Here is a 24,808-nt window from a genome sequence, read left to right as displayed (position 1 = left end):
CCCTCCCTATCTCTCATCTCTTGGGGTAATGGTAATTATGCTGCCAGTTAAGTGCTGGGAAAATGGCCGCTCCAACAGTAACTCATTAATTCACTATAGATTCTGCCCCACAACATGCCTATTGTAGCAAAGTCCTCAGAAGGCTTGGGAATGCCATTGAGTGGGCTTGGCCCCTTGTTTTATGGCGCCATGTGATTGTGCCGACTATGAGTTGTGGTTCAGATTTGCGTAGTTTCAGATGTTGAAATTTGAAAGTCATGATGTTTTTCTGTGTCAGATAATCCAACTGCCTGCTCCAAGTTCATGTTTAAACATTCAAATGCTGCTCTTATCACCATAATCATGAGTAGTCTTTGCCTTTACATTGACGAGACTCTCTACTATTTGTACTTGCTGTTAATAGCTAATTTTGGTCATCATCTGTGTGTGTGTGTGTGTGTGTGTGTGTGTGTGTGTGGGCTGTACCCGGATTTTGCTGTTCAATATGAATATTGGACTACTTTTTTTATTGTCTTTGATTGTTAAATGTAACTGTGACTATGTTGGGATAATATGACCTAAATATGATTAATGTGTTTTGATTAGAGTTCATATAGGTCAGTAAGGGATTCATTGTGTTGATAATTTGATATATTTAGTTTGATGTCCAGCTAGGGTTGAGTACCGTTTGGATTTTTACGATTCCGGTGCCGAACCGGTACTTTTAAAACGATTCCGATTCCTAAACCGATTCATGAAAAACTGAAAAATGACATAAAAGAAAGGCTTTTTTTTTTTATGGAGTTTTTTTTTAAATTGAAAATTATTTAAATTGAACAATATATTAACGTTTTAAAGTACTTAAATATATAATAAGTAAACCTAAGTCACCTAACACATAACTACAATAATTTAACAAATAACAGTTACACTATTAACAAGTAGCAACAAAATAAATGTTGAGTTGCTATGCCAACCAACTTCAAACTTTAGCAGTTATTTTGCAGAAAAATGACCATATTTGCCTTCTCTGGCAAGATACTACACCTCTCCTGACTTATGGCATGTCCTGCACAGGAGAAGACTCTCTCAGATGGTGTCCAAGAGGCCTGTACACACAGGAAGGAGTTTGAAAGGGCAGACAATTTGGGGAGGTTGTCCCGCCTCCCCCACCACCAGGCTACAGGGTCGGCAGAGCAAGTGTAATATGTTTACTAGCGATCACGTGCAGTCAGTGAATGGTTAATATGCCTTTACGTCCGTTTTGGTGAGCTCAGAGGGAAAATATGCCATTTTAAAAGTAGCCTACATTTACGGTAGACTACAGAGAAAGTGTGATATTTTTATGTCCGTTTCGGAGCGTGTACAAAAAGTCGTCTATCAGCAGTGATTGTAGAGTGCATGTCCGAGAATAGCGCGGACACGCGCTTCACACCGCGAGCGGGCACGTGCGCCACTCAGTAGAAAAGAGAGAAAGAAAAAAGAGTTTGCCGCTGTCCGGAGTGACAGAGGGAAAATATATCAGTCGGAACCGAAATGAGGAACCGAAATTTGCGTTCTAATCCGGTCCGAATACTACCGTTTCCGTAGGAACCGGTTCCATAGTGGAACCAGGTTTCGGTACCCAACCCTATGTCCAGCCCTGACTGCAACCTCTGAGGTACTTAAGACAACTAATGTCTTGTGACAAAATGTATCTCAACACATGGCACGCAACTATGGCTTCCGTTAATCGACATGGCAGTAATTTCTCTGAAACTTTATCAGCCACATGACAGTAATCACTGTAAATATCATTGCCAGACCATGAATATTTTTACCTCCCCTTCACAGTCACCGATTATTATATTTTTTTTTATTATGGTTCTCTGATTTAAAATTAACAGTCACATTATATTAGGCTGTCACATATAATTCAGTTGTTGTGTTGTTCTCTGGCCTTGCTTTCATAGTCAGTGAGATAGAAGTAGGAAAAAGGAGTCAAAATAAAACCGAGAGGGGGATTGTGGCAGAGAGATCCAGAGTGTGAGGTGAGGAAAAGGTAAGGGAAATCTTTTGGAATGAGAAACAGGCAGAGTGAGAGAGTTGGGCCTTGTCTCCTTATCTGAACATTCCTGTAGAGTGTATGTGTGGGAGGGGTTGGGTGGGAATACTGATAGTTGTATGTGTGGTGATTGGCTGAATCCAAAGGTTCCAGTGCTGGATCTGGTTATCTTTCTCAATGCCTTGGCTTACAGTTTGTTTCCACAGACACAAAAACAAAGTTTAGTGTGTAGTGTGCATTCCACTGACTCCCATTCATTTTGGCTTCACTTTTACAGCGAATAACTTTACATCTGAAGCGTTTAAAGACTCTATTTATCCATTGTTTATTTCTAAAGAAACACGACATGTATCTCACGTTATGGCCAGTAGCAGCCATTTTTGTAAAAAAATAGGCTAATGATTGTGTCATAACCACGCGACTTTCTGTCGCACAGTAGAGAAATTACCGTATAACCAGGAGAAGCTCGCAGGCAATTGGGGGGACGTGGAGGCATACAGTCAAAGGAGAAGCCCATAGAGATCCATGATGAATGATTGAGATTTCTCTTGGCACAGCTACCAGAAGACTTACAACTTTTAGACAGGTTGCTCACGTCACATCTACATAGTCAAGCTCAGTTTGAGGCTGCGCAGTACGCTCAGCCATCACCGGAAAAGTGCTTCTAATTGACTTCACTGGTCTCCATCGAAGTCTATGGCGTCGCTGTGTCCATTTATTTTACTGTCTATGTTTAGAACCGAGACGCTCCAACTTGAACTAGTTTCCTATATCTGTGTCACGTGGCCTCCACCACTGCCACGCCTCTTTAGGAGACTAGCGGCAGGTCCGAGTGTATTGATTCCAATGGGAGAAGTGAACGTGAACACAGATTATAAGCGATCCTTTCACCCCATAGTCACCAAAGTAGAAATTGGACCCATTTCTCACAAGCCAAATATCTCCAGAACATTCTGACACTAAAATGGCATTTTTTTCAGACGGACACATCAGGAGAAAATTAACTTTGATTGAGACCTGTTTCTGTCTCAGGACCAATTTCTCGTGAGATCTGGCAACACAGAGACGCTAACGTTCATGAACGCCCTAACAAAACTAATCTCTGTGATGCTAAATATGTATTTTAGTTGTGTAACTATCTAACGTTAGCAAAAGAACATATTAATAAATTATTCAAATATAACTTTCATTCATCCACATGGCGTTCACTGCACGTTCAAACGAGGCCACGCCTTTTTAGGAGACAGGAAGTGTGTACAGTTTCATACCATTGGCGATGCTTGAAATGCGCTATCTTTAGTATAAAGGATCTTTGGTGTATATACAGGCACTTTAAAAGTGTATCACCCATGTGTCCTTTTAGCATTCAATACTTCCTCATTTTGACTCCTTCATATCAACCCACATATGTACTGAAACCAGTGTGAATAAGTCTGAGAGAAGTGTGATAAGCCAATAAATGCTGATAACAGTGGCCATTGGATGTATCGCTCAGGCTCAAGACTTGAAGCAGTTTCCTTTCACAGCTTTCTAATTGACCAAAACATCAACCACATTTATTTTTAGGTTATGGTGTTTTCTATAAACAACTCTGTGGTCATCCTTAACGACTTCCTCTCTATGTATATGCTTTTCTCCACATTTTTGTCTCTGTTTCTCTCTTTTAGTGTAAAGTAAAACGGTGTATAAAAAAAGACAATAAGTAATTAATTACATCAGCCTGTGTAGCAAGAACAGTCATCTTATCTTATCACATCTTAAACCTGCTGTTTTCTGCCTTGCTGTTAGAGTCGAAACGTGCAGTCTAAATAAGTTCAAGAACTATATGTGTTTTATTTAGTTCTTATTTTAAGGAGGAAAATAACAGACATATTCATGAATTAGATTTATGTTATTGGGTGTCCGTTCCAGCGTTGGACCTTTGCCACTGCTCTTAAATACACTCATCACTCTGGTGAGGGTGAGTCCTCAAATCCCAAGAGTATGAAGTGCTGCCCGAGAGGCTATGTGAAACGTTTGTGAAAAACCCACAGCTTGAGCTAAACCAACAGGAAGGATTGTTGAAAAGTCAGAATACCACCACAAGTTACCACTCTGTGACATCCTCACTGCCTGTCTCTCTAGGCAGAGAACAATTAGTGTGGTTGAGCTCAGATGACTTTGCTGCTTGGTAAGCTGCACATGAGATGCTAGCCTAGCTATGTGTCTGGGTCAGTGGATAGCAGAGAACAGTCCGCTGCACATCAGCTCTGTGGAGCTCCTCTGTGGTCAGTGTAAATAATCAGAGCCTGAACCTGACCCAGAGGCTCCAATGAAGCTCAAACTTTATTCAAGTGGAAAATACATTACCTTTAGGTTTTACTTATGATTTTTGATCAAGCATATACGTTGCAAATTGACATAATACAATTAACAGTATAGTCATGTAAAATGTCGTGCGTGCACCCTAATAGGCAGTTGTCATATATTAATTTAGTAGGCTCCTGAGTCAACCCCATTCAAAACTCAACAGAGCAGAGCTTTTACTTTCATCATTTTTTCATTGAGTTTTATGAACATTGAAAATAACACAAAGTACTTTTAGCTAATTAATCTGCTTGTAAACAACTACAGTGAACCAGGGATGCACCTTTTCTTCCCCAATTTTGATTCTCATTGCTAAATTTAGTGTGCTGAGCGAGCAAGCGTCAAACCAATACAATGCTCTTCTTTCTTTTTCAAAATCTGTATATCCCACTGTGTGGAACTGATTTGGATTAGTAATTCCTCAAAGTTTGGATTAATTGATTGATGGACACGGACGCCGATATGGATCTTTGATTATATAAATCAGTGTTTCTCACAAGTTGAGAAATTACTTGTGGTGGTGGGCGGTGCAGGATGTGACAGTGCGGCGCGTGATGGCCGGGTTCAGTAATAAACTAGTCAAACTATTTTTTGAAAACAATGACGGCAAAAACATCTTTCCGATCGACAAATGCCTTGATCGCGGTTCTCTGTTCCTCTTTTAAAATGAATGCGCTGTCGATATCTTCTATAACAGACGCGATGGCGGAATCTACACATCTCAATTCTCCAGCGGCAGCCACCTATGTTGTAAACAAATTCAACCCAAGCGCTCTTTGGTGACGTGGTTGATTACGTTACTGTTGATCATCTGTCCATCATCGTATAAAGCCCGCCCTGACAATTTGATTGGTCCAAACAGCTCTGGTTCGATCATAGTTGCTCCACAACAGATCAAGTCCAGACCGAGCTTCCCGACCTCAAATGTTGTGGGCGGAGCTAAGTTCGGCTGGCATCCAGGCTAGTTTTATTCAGGCTCGAGTCCATAAATACGGTTAATGGATGCAGGCACGGAGAACTGAAGGCTCGTTTAGCAACGATTAGCTCCGTTAACGGTTAACTCTGGTCAGCTCCGGTTAGCTCCGTTATAAGATACACTTGCAGAGGAGACTGCAGTGGAGAGGGGTAACAACCAGACTCTGATAAATGACGTTCGGGGAGCTTTCACAGCGGTGTGGCCGTGTTATTTCTACGGTTTTATTAGTACAATAAATCCCACCGCAAGACTACCAGCTGCATGCTACTACTAACGATAGCCTCTGCCTGAAGTGCAGCGTTGACGCTGTAATGCACGTGGCGTGCAACTTCACGAAGGGGGGGGGCTGGAGGCTGCTGGTCTGTGTCCGCTGTAAAACCTGGGCAGGTCTCAATCTACCTGGGCGTGGCACCCAAGTAGTACCTATGTATGGGAAACACTGTAAATTGCACATGAGAAATTAACTTTTTAGTACTAGATTAATAAAATCAATTGTTTTTCAGTCCACTAGATGGTGCAGTTGAGTTTTATTTCCTGATAAGTTCCGCAGGTGTGACTGTCAGTGTGCAAGAGGTAGTTGGTAAAATATAGATTCATAATTTGAAGTTGGGAAAAAACATAATAATCAATGCAATATATCGCAGAATATCGCAATATGTTTAAAATCGCAATAATATCGTATCTAGGGCTGAAATGATTCCTCGAGTAACTCGAATAATTTGATTACTAAAAATCATCGATGCAAAATGATTTGCCTCGAAGCTTCATTTAATCAACGTTACCAACGTTGTATCGCTCACAGTGTTTCCGCACGGATGATTATTACTGTCACACACAGGGTTGACGCTGCTAGCGACATGTCATGAAGACTGATGCCGCAGATTACAAAATGAAGAAAGAGAGCGTAAATAGTGAGGGGCTAAGAGAAGCGGCAGGCTGGAGAAAACGACAAAAAGTGTCCAAAGTTTGGAATCAGTTCAAACGTAATTAAAAAGAAAACTCAGTGTGTACAGTGTGTCTACTTCAAAATGGAACTAGCTTACCACAATAATAGCACAACGTCAATGCTTCAGCATCTCAAAAGAAAACATTGAGTCTAACTTAATCATCCATTCCATGAAGCGGACCCGACAAAAGTAAATCACAGAGTCGTATGGACGATGAAACTACACCAAACACAACAACTATCAAAAACAAAGACAAGAAAATACGTAGTGGTGACCACAATTTGATCTAAAGAGCTGACTTGTTGACTATCCCTTCGGAAAAACAGCTGATTGTTGCGCACCATTTTCTCTCACTCTCTCTTTACAGAGAAACAGCTGATCAACGATCTACTAGCATAAGTGTAACAGAGTTGTGTGACATTGTAATCAAATATATAAATGAAAATAGGTTGAGTATAACTAATATTTACATATAGGCCTATTTACAGATCAGTCTCAGGTTGAAACTTGTAGTTCTGTAAGTTAAGTTAACAACTTATGGTAATGTTTATGTATGTTTAATGTATGCCTTAGTTTGAGGTTGTAATTACATTTCAGAAAATGTTTTCTTTAAAAACAATGTAATATGGCACTTAAATGCACTTAATATGTTTAGTTTTTTTGAGAGATGATATTGTAAGCAATGTAGGCAATAAAAATGTAGCTTTTCCGAAAATTAAACCAAACTATTGTTTATTATTGCTCTTCAATAAAACAAAAGTATTTCTTATTCGATTACTCGATTAATTGATGGAATAATTGGTAGAATACTCGATTACTAAAATAATCGATAGCTGCAGCCCTAATCGTATCGTGACATAAGTATGATGGTAATATTGTATTGGGGGGGCCCCTATTTTCTATATTCCATCCCCAGGACAGCGGGACACCCTTAAATTAGAGGCCTGCAAATAGGACAACGTATTTGCACTATGTGGACTAGTCTCGATGTGTCTTGCAGACTTGTATGCCTCAGAGATCATCGCTTCGGTTACACAGAGCAGTTGGCGAATTGTGGCGTTAGCTTCACACGCTGACAGCGGAGCTAGCAGCAAACAGCGGAGCTAACAGCTAACGGCGGAGCTAACAGCTAATACCGGAGCAAACAGCGAAGCAAACGGGCCTGGAGGCCATTTGTGGTCGAGGCGAGAAGGGATACAGCTACGTCAGTGTTTGGTTGTATATGGAAGGGACTAGTTTGCTTCATGTGGACTCACTGGACTGACTGACTCCATGGATGTATTACTGACTCAACATGTAGGCGGAGCTCGGGAGCTTCCGAGCTAAGGGCAGGGCTACAGATTAGGTGTCCCTAAGAAACACGTGTCTAACAGTAGTTCCGCATTACATTAATTAATTTGCACGCAAGTTTTATTTATTTTTATACTGTGTATTCTGCGTGTAAATTCATGGACCGAAACGAGACGCCCGTACCGTTTCGGTTCAATACGAATACATGTACCGTTCCACCCCTAGTGGGCGATGAACGGCAAACTGGGTTTGGAATTTTTGCACTAGTTTGACATCGCACAAAGGTGATTAGTGTTGTTTTTAGCAAGAAATACCTGGAGTCGTCAATGGCAGATTTGATCACAATCACGTTATTAAAGATTTGTTAAAACATAGACATACTTATCAGCTAAATTGGCAGACAGCTACAACAGTTAAGTATGAGGCATGTGTAAGACCGATGCTGTAAGGAACCTGCTTGCTAACATTACACTGTTCTCAGTTCCACATTCTGCCATTTGTCCACCCATCCATCCGTCGTCCTATCCATTTCACTCTGTTTGCTTTCATGAGACAGCAACAGTAGACTTCAGAGGGAAGCATGGCTCAGATTAACGTTTTAATCCAAAAGCATGGATTATAGGTTTTGTATTTTATTCCTACCCTCACTATCTAGCAGTGACTCTGTGTCAGATAGTTTTCATCAGAGGTGTGTGTGTGTGTGTGTGTGTGTGTATGTGTAATATGTTGAGGAGAGTCCTGATGGAGGGGTTTTCAGGGAGCTGCCTGGCAGAGTAGAGCTGCTGTTTGAGACTAATTAACCCAGGCATACTTAAGCATGTCAGCACAACAGTACATCATTGCTGATGGAGGCTCTACATCATCATCGTCATTGTCATTTGCCTATTGGCTACTTGCCCTCATCTGCACACCCATGATATGTTTGCACACACTTGCAGCCCTCTCTCCTCCCTTCACAGTCACAACCTGCCCTAAAAATGGCTGCTGCTAAATTCATCTGTTTAATGATGGCAGAAATTTTGTTTGGTTTGTTATTTTATGTGTGCTCCACAGGACAGCACAGTACACACTAATCTGAAAGACAGAATGTAAAAGCTTACATTAGAGGCTTTAATACATTTGCATGTGTTTGCTGTTGAGTGCTTGCCCTCCAGAAAGAGCTTATCTGTGTCTCTTATAATGTGTTGCTTGAGTGTACTGCTGCCCCACTCTTTCCTTTGGGTCCTGTAAGAAGGAAGATACAGCTACCGTGGATACAATTGGCCCAGTGACGGGGAGAGCTGCTGCCACAGGGTGGTGGTTCCATAAGTTGCCAGTCTAACTCCTAATTTCCACTGGTTGTGGAACGGCTGCGGAACGGCTCCGTGCTCCGCCGTTCTTCAATACCCACCAGGTCCGGATTTGTTACGGAATGTCCGCGGCCATGACTGACAGCTGAAGTCACAAGGACCCACGAGATCTCGCAAATTCACGTAGAATAGAACCACAAAACCAACAACAGTTTGTTTCCATCCAGAAGAGTAGAGGGGAAACGACTCTGCTGTGTTTTCAAGGTGTAGTGCGGGAAATATGATCCACCGTGAGCACAGTGTATTTTATTTTGAAAATTAACTGGATGTTTTATTTTGTTTCTGTGCTCGACTTCCTGTCCCACACAATCTGAATTGTGCTCAATTGCTGCGGAGCTCTCCAGCATCCGGCAAAAATAGAAGCTCTGTGTATCTGCTCCGGAGGGCTGCGGACCGCCGGAGCTGGGACACAGTCGGAACGCAGCCGTTCTGCAGTCAGTGGAAATACACACTTTGACTTTAATGGAAACCTATTGACTCCGCCGCCATTCCGGAGCCGTTCCGTAGCCGGTGGAAATTAGGAGTAAGAGTTGATCCCTAAATGTTGTTCTGAACTTTTCTCTTTTCCTCTCCTCTAATACATGCATCTACCCAGGTTTTGTTGCAGGGTTTTGACCTCTCTGCAGTACACCATGATGACATTTTAACTTTTTTAATTGTACGATAAAGGGCTTATATTTGAGTATTCCCGGTTGAAGTTGTGCATGTGTGTGTGTTTACAGTAGTGCCTGATAGTGCGACCTTGGTGTATTGAATAAAAACACGGTGAGAGGAATCCACCACTTGCTCTCTAAATCTGGAGTGAGACTCTTTAGGTTGCAAGCCGTAAGATGAGGTGAGTATACTAGAAGGAATTTTCAATAGTGTGAACAGGGATTTCTCTGGAAGCTGAAGCTATTTCCTGCAAACAGGAAGTGAGTGTTTTCCTGTGGGTGATGTGGCTGCTCTTGCTTACATCCTGCCTCAGGCTATCAGAAAAGAGCAGACACACTGACCTAAAGCTTTGTCAGGACTTCACCTCACATTTGTTGTCATCTAGACACTTGCTGCTGCTAGCCCCATTGCTCAGTATCTTTACCTCAGAATAATCTGACGTTTGTAATGAATTTTTCTCTCTAAATAGCAGAAATATATATTTTTTTCACTTCTCCCACATTTTCATCCTGTGTATTTTTGTCAAATACTGCATCTTAGACTTTGTATTTGATACGCCCACTGTGTGAAACATTCCTGTGGTTCAGATGAAGGGAAGTTAGAAGAAGGGAGGTGGTGAGTAATGGCCTGCTGGACAACAGTTTCATTGGTAAAGCACTGAAGAGCTTGTATTGCACTTCATCCAAACCTCCTCTTAGCCCATGACATTACTCTTAAGATGATCTCATTGTCACCTACTGCTTTGTTAATTTTCCTTTTTAAGTTGATAAAGTTAATTCTCTTGGATGAGAAAAAACTAGAGGTATTTAGGGATGTGTTTGACAACACTTTTGTGTAGTCAGTGCTGCCAACTGGGTATATGGGAACCAGGTCCACATGTTTGTGTCTGTTTTTGGCTGAATGCTTCTATTTCCCAAAAGTTCATTAATACTCATCAGCTGACTTTTCATTTGGTTGCAGAATGGATGGTCTTATAGTGCACTGATTCTTAAGATGTTGGCAGGTGTGTACTCAGTTTGTGCAGTTTCTATGTAAATGTGAACATGTTTAATGACTACAGAGACTGACAGGCATGTGTGAAGACTTGCATGCTTGACCTGACCCTATTTATCATAGCTTTCTGCAGCAGGTTATTATTGTCCATTTCATCACACATTTTTCCAGTCCGTTCATCAGTATGCCCCAAAGAACTGGATTAGTCTCTGCCTTTGAAGAGCCTTAGTGAGCTGTTATCTTCTGTACTGGACTGTGTTATGGTGGGCCAGGCAGGGCCAAGCTTGGCTGGCTGTAACTTGAACAATGAGGGCCTGTAGTGTTAGTGTTAGTGTGTGTGTGTGTGTGTGTGTGTGTGTGTGTGTGTGTGTGTGTGGACAAGTACACATGTGTGTTTGGTGGCTGCTCTTTGTTTCCCAGCCCTGGGCCTTGCTGGCCAGAGCTCAAGTCTGACTAATATGGATGTATAAATACACTAGGCTGCCGTCAGTTTGTGCAACATCAAGCACACCATTGTTTCACACAACTCTGTGACTTCAGAGATAAACCGCATCCTTTGTTACCATCAGTATTTTTTATTATTTCTTTACTCCAGAAAAAAATGTGTTCATGTTTGTTTTGGCCCAACATGTTCTATGGTCTTTGCTTTTGCATGATCTAAAATGTTCCCGCAACAAAGTACATGAGATCACCAAATTACCATTTGACACTGAGCTACCTTTCCACACAGAACATTCCTCTTTGTGGGTTTTTGTTTAATAAAAGATAAGCCACATCCCATTTGAATTTGCTGTTGAAATTCACTCGGTTAAAGTGAATTGTTTGTTTTCTTCTCACGTCTCAGTAAAACTAAGACAACACATAACTTGTGCTCTGTTACTGTCTGCTTTCTACCCTGCTTCAGTGTTTCCCATAACTACCTAGACACATTTTTACACTTCTTATAATATGTTAATTTAAAAAATATCAATCATTCATTATTCTTAAAATAATTATATATAATAATAAATGAATTTAGTGTTTTTTGAAATGTAACATTTAAGTGTTTTTCAGTTACAATATTAGTGCTCAGACACTGATGGCGCAGCTCTGTATTGTGCCTCTTTTATATAGCTGGGCTTTTTTTCCGACCAAAAATGTTTTGTGCTGGTAAGGGGGTACTTAGATGAAACATGATTGAAAAAGGTTTGCGAACCACTGCTCTGGTCAATTTGTTTTGACCATTTGTGAACTGCGTTAAACTTTGTCTCATTTACCATGCTTTGTGGGTGTGACTTTTTCTCGTGTCATCATCACCATTCATATCTACACAACCAATCTGTTTATAATTAAATTGTTTACAAGAACACAAACTTGTTAACAAGAGCACAACGTTCTTTATTTTGCTCTAAAAGTGCACCAGATTGATGCATTTACTTCTGGGGGAACGTTGCCCCCAGACCCCCCTAGAGAGTCCGAGGTTTACCCATCACAGTCTCACATGGTCCTGTGGGAAACACTGCTGCTTTTACCTCACACTCAGTCAGCCGTCCTATTAATCATCAATTTACATTGCAGTGATTAATTACTACTAATACTAATAATAATTTAATCTGAGACTAAGCCGTAGTCCCAGCGGAGTGATATTCTAAGCAGCCTAAGAGATGGACTCTCTTGGCTGTCACCAGTTTACATTTTTTTCAAGATTATTTTTTGGGCATTTTAGGCTTTTATTTGACAGGACAGCTGAATACATGAAAGGGGAGAGAGAGGGGGAATGACATGCAGCAAAGGGCATTGGAGTCGGGTTGGAGTCGAACCCGGGCCCGCTGCGTCAAGGAGTAAACCTCTATATATGGGCGCCCGCTCTACCAACTGAGCTATCTGGGCGCCCCCAGTTTACATTTTATCTGTCATAAACACTGTAGCCTTTATTATTCTTTTGATAGCATCAGAGTCTCCGCAGATGTCATCATCAATAGAGAATCTGTTTTTTTAAGATAAAAACATCTTACCTATGTAAGATACCTGATGATACCTACCTATCATACCTCAGTCCTAACTCACAAACCATCTTGGTTGTTCTGTAAATCTGTCAAGTGCAAGGCTCTTTCCACTCACAAGCTGAACATACTCCTTTGCAACATTGAAATTACTAATATGTGTGATATTGTTATAATCCATTTAATGTATTAAAACCAAACTAAGCAGTATAACAGTGTGAGCAAATAATAGATTATTTTCAGCCCTTTTTCATGTGATGGGACGTGCGACTGCAATGCTGCAATATGCAAGATACTTAACAGAAAATCTCTCTTTCTCTAATACAGCACCCACTCAAATGTTACATAGAAATGTAATTAAAACCATGCTATTAATCTCCTGTCTCTTTTATGACTCATACACCTGATCTATGACCTCTTACTGGTACAAGCATGTATATGCTTTTATACATACACTCTTACATACTGCCCTCCCTTGCAAGGCTTACAATTAGTGTTTAGGAGTGTGGGTGTGTAGGACAGTTTTCAGAGGGTTTTAGATTTGTTTGAGCAAAATATGTTTTACACAAAGATTTAAAAGTCTTTTTGTTGTCTTGGCTTGCTTTTGAATAGGGATTTGGTGTAATGGTTAGCATTAATTTGTGCGTGTGTGAGAGATGGCAGGAGAGAAAAGAGCAGGGAATAAAAAGGAACATGTCATTCAACATGTCATCCTCTACAGTTTTATATTCCCTGTCCGTTGGTACTGTATATGTATGTTGTATAAGCAGCCCACAGCCTTGCTATCTTCCTCATTCTCCTCCCTCTCCCTGCCAATCGGTGCACCCCACAGTTCAAGGACGAGGCCACCTGACCGCCTGACCGCCTGGTCACATGAGCCCAACACGCTGTTGTTTCTCATAGTGTAGCCCCGCCTGTCTGCCTGGACTGTTGGATGAATGAATGGATGAACGGATGGATGAATATATCACAAAACACTTTAGAGGAATGGATGTGTTTGGGAATGTCGGGGGGGAGCCGTGGTTAAATGGGTCAGGTCCCTTCACACAAAAGTGTCATTACTGTGGGAGTCGCAGGGGCAGACAAGGGAGGGGGAGGAGGGGAAGCAGAAAGAGAGGGGGAACACCCAAGCCCTTTGCGCCAATTATGGACATAAATAACATCCACACAGAGCTGGCATGGAAATTAGGGTGAAAGGGTTAACTGTGTATTCTAGAGGTTCAGGCCAACTGAAAAGATTGAAGCACAAACACAGAATAGGAGACCTACAGTATGCATAGGTTACTGTCACAGGCCTTTACTTTGGTGTGGAATTCAGACTGAAAACAGACCTGTGTTAAAACAGTGCAGGGGGCTGCGCTGGTGGTTGTATGTTGTTTAGGTACCAGTGAACAATCAAATATGATCCAGGATGTCCAGTTAAGTTACAGATTGATGCGTTTAAAGGCTTATCAGATGCCCAAACACTGCAGTTTGTAATACACACTGCCATGATTTTACAACTCTGAAAAGTTATTACAATTTTATCTTTTGTAAAGAATTAAACAAGTATTAAATAGGAGAAATACAGCATTGTTATTATAAAGTAATCCATCAGGATTGTGCTCTTGCATACATGTGATTGGGCAATGCAGCGCCTTGCCGAATGATGTTGTGTGTCAGCTAAATTTGAGCCTAGTGACTCTTTTAGGCTAGATGACCCTGCATTGTTTACCTGTAGGTCACCACACCTTATTCTGGACATTACTCTGACATTTAAAAGCTGTGACTTGTGTAAACAAAGGTTATTGGGGAACAAATTACTCTTAACGTAAATGTGAATATTCACAGTAATGAAGTTTAGGGCTGCAGCTAAGGATTGTTTTCATTGTCAATTAATCTGTCTATTATTTGTTTGATGAATCAGTGAATTGTTTTTTTCAAAAGTGATATGAAAATAGTGGGAAAAAAATACCCACTACAAGTTCCCAGAGACCGGGATGACATTGCTTGTTGTGTTCTATTGGTAGCCCCAAACCCCAAAATATTAAATTTATTGTCTTTTAAGATAAAGAAATGCAGCTCACATTTGAGAAGCCCGAACCAGCAAGTGTTTGTCATTTTTGCTTGGAAAAGGACTTTTAATTATTTGTATTACTATTTAATTAATCGATTATTCATAATAGACAATTGATTTACGTTTGATCGAATACTTGACTAATAGTTTTATCTTTGTCATTTAAAAAGTGACTTATTATTTGAAACTCAAATGACAGTTTCTTTTTTTATCCTTTTTAGACAAATCTAAGTATCTAGGAAACCTTTTCTTATTTGTATTCAGTTTAGTCTTTTTCCCAACAAACCTACAGTATTATGTGTCTGGCCATGTCTAAAAAGTAAAATGTCAGACACTCTCATCAGCTAGCTCTTGCTCTGTGTCCTCATCACATGCCATTGGCAGCGTTGCAGTGTGAACCTGGTGTGAACTGTGTAGTTAGGTTAAGGAAAGGTGATGACAGTAATGATGTTGAAGATGATGAGTGAGATGGTTTGGGGATTAGATGATGATTAAGGGGTGAAGGAGTGAAATTATCACAATGGTAGGGTGGACAGATGACAAGGGGTGTTATTTAAAAAAAGCTGATAATAGAAGTTGTAGTAAATGAGCACCCTGCCACGTGTGGTGGTGTTTATGTCTTTTCCTAATCCTTCCCCTGCCACATTGGACTGTGCTCAGCACTATGCCACAGACAGCAGTACCATCACTCCCTGCAGGCAGACAGAGAGAGAGACAGACAGACAGACAGGACAGCAGTGTTGCTTCATCAGCTGGAGGGAAGCAGAGTAAAGCTGTAATTTAAAGCTGGGGACATAGCACTCTGGGAGTTAAAAAAACAGTGCTTTGAGACACACATTTAGGAGTGTCTGTTTTTCCTGAATAGAGAAAGTTTTGGCGACCCCCAAAGAGGTTTATAGCTCAGTGCTCTGGGGGCAAGCCGCTGCTGATGGCCGTCTGATGGCATCAGTATTAAATTTAGACAGTTTCATGACCGTTTAAAAAATGTCTCGTAGTCACATTAAATAGTAGTCCAATTTGGTGTTTTGGTACAGTTGGTTTTAACACCTAATGCGAAGTGTAGGCCTACAGGAGTACACATGAAAACCCTGAACAAGCGGCGTCGTTCCACGCCGTCTTTCTGCTGTGCCCCATTCATGTAGTGTCACTTTTTTCACTATGAAGGTTAAACTCTGCAATTTATCCGCGGTTCACATGTATGCATGAACTATGGTGGTCCGTTACACTGTAGGCTCAACATTACTGATCATTTTTTGATCAATATAATGTAGAAAACATTGCACTTCATAACGTTTTGTATCCATAACATGATTGTATTATTGTACAAATTAGCAGTAAAAGCAGTAGCAATAAGTAGCATGTAAGTCAATCCTACATTTTTCAACTTAAAAAAAGTGACGATAAGCCCTGTTCCTAGGCCTGCTGATTAAACAACTGGACTTTGGGGTCAAGTGTAGTCTATCTGGACCCATGTCCCGGATGTGGAAGCCCCCTTACTGGAATACTGAATATAATGATATTCCATTATATTTTGAATTTTGTATTGTTACCTGCCACCAGAATTTTGAGATTTCCTTGCCATAAATATAGGTTTTTTTACACCCCCCCCCCCCAAAAAACAAAACAAAAACAAAAACAAAAAAAAGGCCCATTCTGAGCCAGGAAAAAACCCTGACATTCTTATAGTTTCAAATTGTGACTTTTCTAGCATTTTTCGTGCTTCATGTGGAGTAATATAAAATAAAAAGCCTATGATAAAAGATCATGCAAAAAGAGAAACCTGTGTGATTTAACTGATTTGGAGAATGACTGAAAGCAAAAGATGCCTGCCGAGCATCAGTTTAATCCAGTGTGGCAGGTCAGAGGAGCAGCTAAATACCTTCTTTGCTTCAGCTCTCTCAGATGACCCAGCCAGGAATAATATATGAATGTTTACTCAGTGTTGTGAACCTCAGTCAGTCTCTGCCGGCAGTTTACTCATGCTGCTGTCATTCATAATCTTTTCACATGTAGACTTTTAGGACTCCCGGACTTAGTCGGGCAAATAGTCTACCTTGCTGGTAGCCGAACAACAACTCTGTCTACTGAAGCTGCACAGGATATGGAAAAACTAAGTGTGCATGTAGTTTTTAGACTGTCACGCTTATCTAAAGCTACATATAAACAATGTTTTGTTTGCAGATTTTTAGGACTTAATGGCATATTGGGTGTAGGTATGTCTTGCACGCTGGTTAAATGTGCCTGCATTAAGTTAGTACTCCTTCACACACAAAAGAACACAACACGGGTAAATACATACATAATAAAAAGTCAAATTGGACTGCAATATATGGACAGGTATTTTTAATTCTTTGTCTACAAGTCTACAAAGACAGTATTTGTTGCAAAATGATTGTAATATTTGAATATGTACAATACATACATACACAATTGGCCTCAGGATATTGATCATTTCCCTCTTGTTTCTTGCATTGCAGAGTGCAGCGATGGAGGAAACTGTCATATGGGAACAGCACACAGTGACCCTTCACAGAGTAAGTGTTTACAACCACTATTTACATCACCATCTACTTTACATCCACTCTACCCTTTCTTCTTTTTTGTCTTTTTCCCTCTGCCTTTGGGCATCCTAATACTGAAATATGTCTTGTGTGTTCTTCACTTTTTCATCCCTGTCTCTCTCTGCCCATCCATCTCGCTTCTCTCTCTGTACTGAGAGGGCCAGCTGTAGCAGCAGGATGTGTGGTAGTGAAACAATAGTCAAGGAACCCAGATGGCAGGAAACAAGGCTAAGGAAGACTGAAATCAGCATTCACATCCTTACTACTTCATTTCACTTCCTTCCTGTTGGCAACATACTTTTCTCCTTAACCCAACTCCAGGGAATGAGGGGGATGATGGCTTTAGTCCATGTGCTTTTTGTCCTGTGTAAAGTCACATATAATTATGATAGATTGTACCGGTGCACATAACTGATTACCCCCCTCTGGCACAATCAACATTATAAGGTTAACTATCAAACTATTCAAAGCCGTATTCCCCCAGAGATGGCTGATAAATATACAGTATATACTCATTGTCTTGTATGCTGAATTTCTGAATTAACTTTGAGACAGTAAACTGCAGTTAGTTAATGCTGTTGTGCATTGGGATTGTATAGAGCACCTGTCTAGACTGGCCAGCTTGCTGTAATCTAATTAGTAGCGGCTTTATTGAGGCTGAATGAGCAGCCCGATGTGGCCTGCGGTTCTCCTGTGTTGTTGTGGTTGTAAGATTAGCCATTTACATCACATGGTTTGCTCCCTTGGTGCTGCCTTTTGCGTAGGAAAAAAACAGCAGTCCTCAAACCTCTTTGAAAATTAGCAAAATAACTTGCAAATGCATATGTTTGTTCTTGTCTACAGTAAATGCCCCAGTCTTTTAAAGCCCATGACTTTATTTGACTTAAACAGCAGTGTCACTTATAATTTATCTGTCAGTTATGCCATATTAGTCAGTGTTGTGTACATTTCTGTGTGTGTAGGCCCCAGGGTTTGGGTTTGGTATTGCCATCTCAGGTGGACGAGACAACCCTCATTTCCAGAGTGGGGAGACGTCCATTGTGATATCTGATGTGCTGAAAGGAGGTCCTGCAGAGGGATTGCTACAGTAAGTCTTTGACTATTATCATTCATATTTTGTGGGTTGTAGGAACACTGTTAGTTTGACCTCAGAATTAGATAAACTAAGCTCCTATTAAATATCTCTCTCGTTCCATTTTATTATGCCTCTGCACTGGCGACAGTGGGTTGTCCATCTGTTAGTCCGTCCCATTCTTGTTATATCACAGGATTGTTTGCATTTCTTTAAAACAATCACAATCGTCTTGGGTGGCGCTATGTTCCGATGCAGCGACGGTAGCTCTGCAAAATAGTCTCTGGAAGGAAGTTGTTTTTGTGGAACATTTGCACCCCACAAAAGAAAACGCCACATAAAATATTAAATTATATTAATTGTTAACCCAATACAGTAATGTGAGCTATTTAAATTAGCTAGATACATAGTTAAACGTAATTTGCTCTTACCAGCCTTGCCTTATGTACTTCGTCCATAGCAATCCTGCTCATCAGTCCCAAAACGTCCCAGTCAGAGAGTAAATGGCATAAACATATTATTTGTAAATCTTTACAGTCATTTCCTGGAAAAACCATGCAGGCCTGCCTTGTTGCACAATTCAAATTTTTGTCAAAACTTCCACTTGGACCCAAGGATGAACTGATTAGATTTTTGGAGGTCAAAGGTCGAGGTCACTGTGACCTCACAAAATGTGTTTTTGGCCATAACTCAAGAATTTTTTACACAAATGTCTAATAGGATAAAATGATGAAGTGATGATATTTTATATCCCAAAAATCAACTTGAGTGTGGCATTGTAATGTTATATATATATAATAAGGCTTTTCTGAGCATTATTCAACACCATACCTCAGGAACTGAAGGGGAGACATTTGGTCGAAAACTGAATTGGTGACATTAATATTGAAACTGTGGTGATTGTATAGATCTTCTGTGCTGCCGGGGTTGAAGATGCGTGTGAAGCATCCATGTGTCGCCAAAAATACACCTAATACCTTTTATTAAATTGTGTCAAAGTCTTGACTATATGTATTATGTAAGTCTGGACAGACATTGATGTAAACTGCAACTTGACTGGTTGGCAGAGGCATACAACCACCCTGGTATGATTTATATAGATGAGCATAGATCTCTACAACTGTTGAGACATTGTTAATTGATTTTTTTTTTTTATTGTTTCAGAGAAAATGATCGAGTGGTGATGGTCAATGCAGTTTCTATGGACAACGTAGAGCATGCCTACGCAGTGCAGCAGCTCCGAAAGAGTGGCAAAAATGCAAAGATAGTAAGTTTGATTTTGAAGATATCTACCAAACCTGAATTTGTGTAACATTGTGTGATTCCCAGTGACCCCTGATGTTACAAAGGCTTGATTTCAGGGGTCCAATCACTTCTTATTGCTGTTTGACAGAATGTTTTGGAAACTGTAATTTTTTGTTGTTGTTTTTAATTACTTTGTGTATTTTATCCCAGTTAAACAGGAACTTGGATTTTGTTTGTTTTTTTCTTTAACACTCAAAACTTTCTGTCTATTCCAAGACTATTCGTCGGAAAAGGAAAGTGCAGATTCCCGTTTCTCGGCCAGGGGACAGGGAGACGATGTCAGAGCACGAGGAAGAAGACAGTGATGAGGATGATGGCCATGACCACCACAGTGGGCATGGTAGCCAAAGTACCTATGGAGGAGCAAGTGGAGGCACTGGCACTGGCACTGGCACTGGCAGGCGTCGTGATCGTGAGCGTAGCAACAGTGGCAGGCGGGACCACAGTGCCTCGCGGGAGAGGAGCATCTCACCACGCTCTGATCGCCGATCACAAACCTCCTCTGCTCCACCCAGGCCTGCCAAGGTCACTCTTGTCAAGTCCCGCAAAAATGAAGGTGAGCAACACAATGTCCAAGCACCTAAAGAGTTGACTATGCATGTTGACTCAGCTTTACTGGTACTCACAGTAAAGGTCAGTCAGACTTTAATGTTGACTAGTCTGTTAATTATATTTGTAGAGAACCAAGTGATAAGTTAATTTGATGTGCCCTGTTAATTTTACTTTGTTATGCTTATTAACTCTGAAAGTAGAATATGGACTGCGGTTGGCCAGCCACATCTTTGTGAAGGACATCTCTCCTGAGAGCCTTGCTGCCAGAGATGGAAACATCCAGGAGGGAGATGTTGTACTTAAGGTGAGTGAAAAGAGAGCAGTGTTTGCATGAATGAGCCTATGGGTAAGACAGAGGTTTTAATAGTGGATAAAACACAGTAATGTGGAAATGAACTGAACATTTTTTAAATTATTTTCATTAGAATGATTATTGAATGTAAAAGATAGCATTAAATAATGTCACTAATAAAAGGAGTGAGATGGGGTGAAAGAGAAGGGCGTATCAAGTTTCACTGAAAACGTTCAATAGTCTGCTGTGGTAATCTGTGAGCGGCTGAACGTGACTCACAGTGAAGTCACAGTTCATTAGTATGCAGGCTCACTAACAGGAATACCGCACATTCCATTATTCCTTTGTATTTTTAACCACTCAATCTATTCTCTGAGGAGAGAAAAAAAAAATCCTTCACGTTACAAAGATGCATTCAAAATCCAATTTACTGTATCAATTGTTATGAAGAGAGACAGAGACATTTTCTAGTCGAAATGTGATTGCTGGACAAGAGAAATAAATGCTTGAATAAAGATAATAAAGTTTTGTTTTATTTAATATATTGTGTAAATTGCAATACAATTTTTTGTGGACTCATCTCTGACAGCACTAAAAGAATTGCAATCCTAAATCCTTATTTATAGCCTCCTAGACATCATTATTGCTAATGTCAGGGAGAACAACTCACAATTCCTTTTTGCCTTGTCATGATCCCATATTTTTTAAAAGCACATCGTGAGGTCTACAGAAAGATGTGCAGTGAAGATGACTTGTCTTTTCATTTCTCATGCTGACCCTCTCCTCTTCCTCTGGCAGATCAATGGCACCGTTACAGAGAACCTATCACTAATAGATGCCAAGAAGCTGATTGAGAGGTCAAAGGGCAAGTTGAAAATGGTGGTGCAGAGAGATGATCGAGCCACGCTGCTCAACATTCCCGACCTTGATGACAGCATCCCATCAGCCAATAACTCCGATAGAGATGGTGAGACAACAGACGTGTAGCAGTGCCTTGTTGGATGCAGCTAGCACTTGATTGCATACGCCATGACAATGTTTTTACACTTACATCTGTATTTTTTTTTAAGCACTGAGAAAGAAGTGCTTAATAAGATGTGTCTTGTTATTCTAAATGTATCTTGATTCATGTCATTGATTAAAGGCTTATACATATTTAATTTCAAATTCAGACATTTCAGAAATACACTCACTGACATCAGACCATTCCAATCGATCCCACGGACGAGGTAGTCGATCACGTTCGCCTGACAGGTCCGAACCATCGGACCTTCTCCGTCACTCACCGCGGCAGATCAGCAATGGCAGGTAAGCAAAGTACACATGCACACATCTGACTGCAAATGTGCTGATGGGACACAGCTTTCACACATGCCACAGTCATACATCCCTACTCCCACCACTCCAACCTCATACATAATATTCACACCCACGGGTTGTTGGGTGCTGAGTAAGTAGCTTGCACCACTAATGCATAAATCAATAGATAAAGACATTGCATGCTTAAACCATCACACTCCCTCTGGAGCCATGACTGAGTTCCAATAAAGCCTTGCTCTGGGAGAGTACTGGGATACATGTGTTGCCATTACTCGTGCAAATAGAATAAACATTAGTGATTGAAATACAATCTATATTTTATAATGCAAATTGAATTAATGCAATGCCATTTCATAGTTTTTACATGCATATACTCCTGTCCTTTCAATTTTTTGTAATGCCTGTAATGTCTCTTTGTCCTTTTTTTACTGCAAGTTGGAGCTTTCAGTAAGTTATCTTTCTCGTAGTTTAGAGGTTGCATAGCTTCTTGTAGCTGACAAACATAGATGGCAAAGGAGAGCTAGAGGAAGACATGTAAGTGACTATAGTTTATCTGTCTGTGTGGAGCTTGGGCATTTTATGCTTACCTGGCAAGAATAAGATAGCTTGGTTGAATCGGACAAGATGACAAGCTCTTGCAGATTTTCCAATTGATCCAATTAATAAAACAGTGCTGGGGAATGGGGATCGAAAACAGAGACTATGTTGCTGGTTTCTGATCAAAGTAAATGTCTGTGTTTAATGCTGTGAAGTAGGAGTGGGTATTGAATCAGGGGCCGAAATCCATGCAGCCTTTAAGCACTTGTTCTGGGTCGAACTGTCAGAGTCTTGTATAACCAGACCTCTATTTCATCATATTTATATGGGCCTTGAGTCGCAGACACAGAAGGCTGGCATACTCCACATCATAAAAACTATGCTACAGAGAACATGTTTGTAACCAGGTAGAAAACTAACCAGACGTGCTATTTCAGGAGGCAGGTCTTTTCAAACTCATTGCTAATCAAATAGTGGCATCACTTCTGTGCTGTTGGTGAGATGAAGGTCTGACTATGTGAGATATGGCTGCCAAACCTGCTGTTTATAACAAACTGTCTTCCTGAAGGGCCAAATGCCTTACTGGAACAGGTATACGAAACCCAAATTTAGCAGAAAAAAACAGAAGCCTTGTTGAGATATTTACTGAATTAATTGTTTTGCAAAGACCCATACATACAGCTGTTGTAGCTGCAGAATATTAGTTTAGTATGCTGCTAGTAGTTTAGCTTTTCTGGCTTAAGTGTGATTTATGGTTCTGCGGAGGCTCCACGCAGAGCTTTCCGCGTAGCCTACATAAGTGACCTGAAGTTTATACTTATGCGTTGGTGTGTGCATCGATCTCTTTAAAAGAATAGCAGTGCTGGCATGTGTGTGTGCGTGGGGAGTGTGTGGTAGAGCGAGTGAGAGAGTACCGACTCTAGAGGCATAGTGGGAGAAACAAAGTGTCTTCCCCTGTGCTTTCTGACCACGGTGGGAAATCTGTAGCAGGAAAAGTTAACCCTCTTTTTGATGTCATGTTGTTTATGGAGAAGGAGAATCAGGATATGAGTAGGGGGAAATGCGACGCTACCAAGCCACAACCGAGTGACGTGCGTCACCACGACGTGTAGTTAAATTTTTTGAGAGGTGCACGTCAAGCTACGGCGTAGGGTTGGTATCTCCACGTACCTACGTATGTAGCCATGGCGTCGATTTAACACAGAACCATAAATCACGCTTTACTAGTTGCTTATCAGTCATATCATATGACTAGATTAACCTCCAGTGCTGCCATTTCATTAGATGGTACATTGTGTTAGACTGTGGAGTAACCTAACTTGTTTCAATGCAGGATGAGGGCTGGTTCACTGTTGCACAGATTACTTTCAATGTAAGTGAATGCATCCCTCTGATAACAGGCCAGTGTGTGTTTTGTTTTGAGCAGTTATCAGTGTAATATGTCTGTTGCTCTTTCCCTGATCCCTTTTTTATCTTTGTGTACCACATTTATGTCTGTCCAGGAATAAGAAAAAAATTGTTAAGTCATTTTATTTGTGTGTACCATTGCACATTTTATATGAATGGTTAATCTGGTAAGCACATGAATTGTCATAAGAGGAGTTACACTGGCTTCTCATGTGTTTGTGGTTGAAGAAGTTACTGAGGAAGTAACAGACTGACTGCCACGAGCCTGTGATGTAAGTGAATGTTTTTACTATCTCCCAGTTTAGGAGGGGGAAAAGGAATTTGACATACTTCCCACAGTGCTTTGCCCCAAGCCAGATGGTTCGCTTAACCTGATTGGCTGTAGGGCTTAGAGGCATTCTTCTCCCTAAGGCACAGCGCTGTTGCATTTTTTTTAAATACAACATATCATCAAAAACGCCCTTCATCTAAAGTGTCTCTTAGTGAGCATTAATCGACTTTGCACATAGGATCTCTGTGTTGTCATTCAAGGAATTAAACTCAAACTCCTCTTAATAAGCATCATGGTACAACTTACAGATACATTTGTGTGAGTATTTTTTTTTAAAATTAATTATATGCTTAATTGTTAGTTTACAAGAGTGGAATTTTTGTTATTGCACAGTTTGGTTTTTTTGCAAAATGATGTCAGTACATGTAGTCAGTTGTGTTGAGTCCGTTTTGTACTAATATTTTATAATATTATAATATTTGTAATATTTTGTAACTTGTGGATGGATATGAAATTAGAGATACCGGTTATTTAGTGTTATTCAGTGTAGAGAGATTCTGGTGTTGCAGTACCATATTTTGCATTGTTTGATGAGAGTCTGTGCAGCCGCATCTTTCCTGCTTCTTCACTTTTTCTGTCTCTCGCTTCCCTTGCCCGCTCTTGCCTGTACCCATACTGTAACAATGAGTAAGCGAGGGGATTGAACAAAGGCTTCTGTCAAATGGTGTTTGTCAGTGTGAGGCCTTTTTTAGCACCACTCTGCAGCAAGGAACAACAGATTTAGGCCACAACACCCGCTCTCACTCCTCTCTCTCTTTCTTTCTCTCTTGCTCTCTCTGTTTGTCTCTCTCTCTTCCCCCTCTCTTCCACTCTCT

The 24,808-nt window shown here is 40.6% G+C and overlaps 1 protein-coding gene across 20 annotated transcripts in view; it reads left to right on the top strand.

The window, feature by feature from the left end:
• tjp1a (tight junction protein 1a) overlaps positions 1–24,808 on the top strand; it is a 118,733-nt gene that overhangs the window by 69,712 nt on the left and 24,213 nt on the right. For 9 of the 20 annotated variants that reach the window (XM_035999525.1, XM_035999536.1, XM_035999531.1 and 6 more), the window contains 9 exons: positions 17,094–17,150; positions 18,140–18,264; positions 19,414–19,516; positions 19,771–20,110; positions 20,304–20,410; positions 21,197–21,365; positions 21,571–21,706; positions 22,154–22,165; positions 23,589–23,627. In XM_035999525.1, the coding sequence (XP_035855418.1) occupies positions 17,094–17,150; positions 18,140–18,264; positions 19,414–19,516; positions 19,771–20,110; positions 20,304–20,410; positions 21,197–21,365; positions 21,571–21,706; positions 22,154–22,165; positions 23,589–23,627 (1,088 nt within the window). The remainder of the gene's footprint in view (positions 1–17,093; positions 17,151–18,139; positions 18,265–19,413; positions 19,517–19,770; positions 20,111–20,303; positions 20,411–21,196; positions 21,366–21,570; positions 21,707–22,153; positions 22,166–23,588; positions 23,628–24,808) is intronic. The other 11 variants (XM_035999540.1, XM_035999533.1, XM_035999530.1 and 8 more) reach the window with 4 other exon arrangements.

Source organism: Sander lucioperca, chromosome 3 (genome assembly GCF_008315115.2).
Source record: "Sander lucioperca isolate FBNREF2018 chromosome 3, SLUC_FBN_1.2, whole genome shotgun sequence".
Classification (NCBI taxonomy): domain Eukaryota; kingdom Metazoa; phylum Chordata; class Actinopteri; order Perciformes; family Percidae; genus Sander; species Sander lucioperca.
The sequence above is the reverse complement of the archived record's forward strand: the minus strand, read 5'-3'. Positions and strand labels throughout refer to the sequence as shown.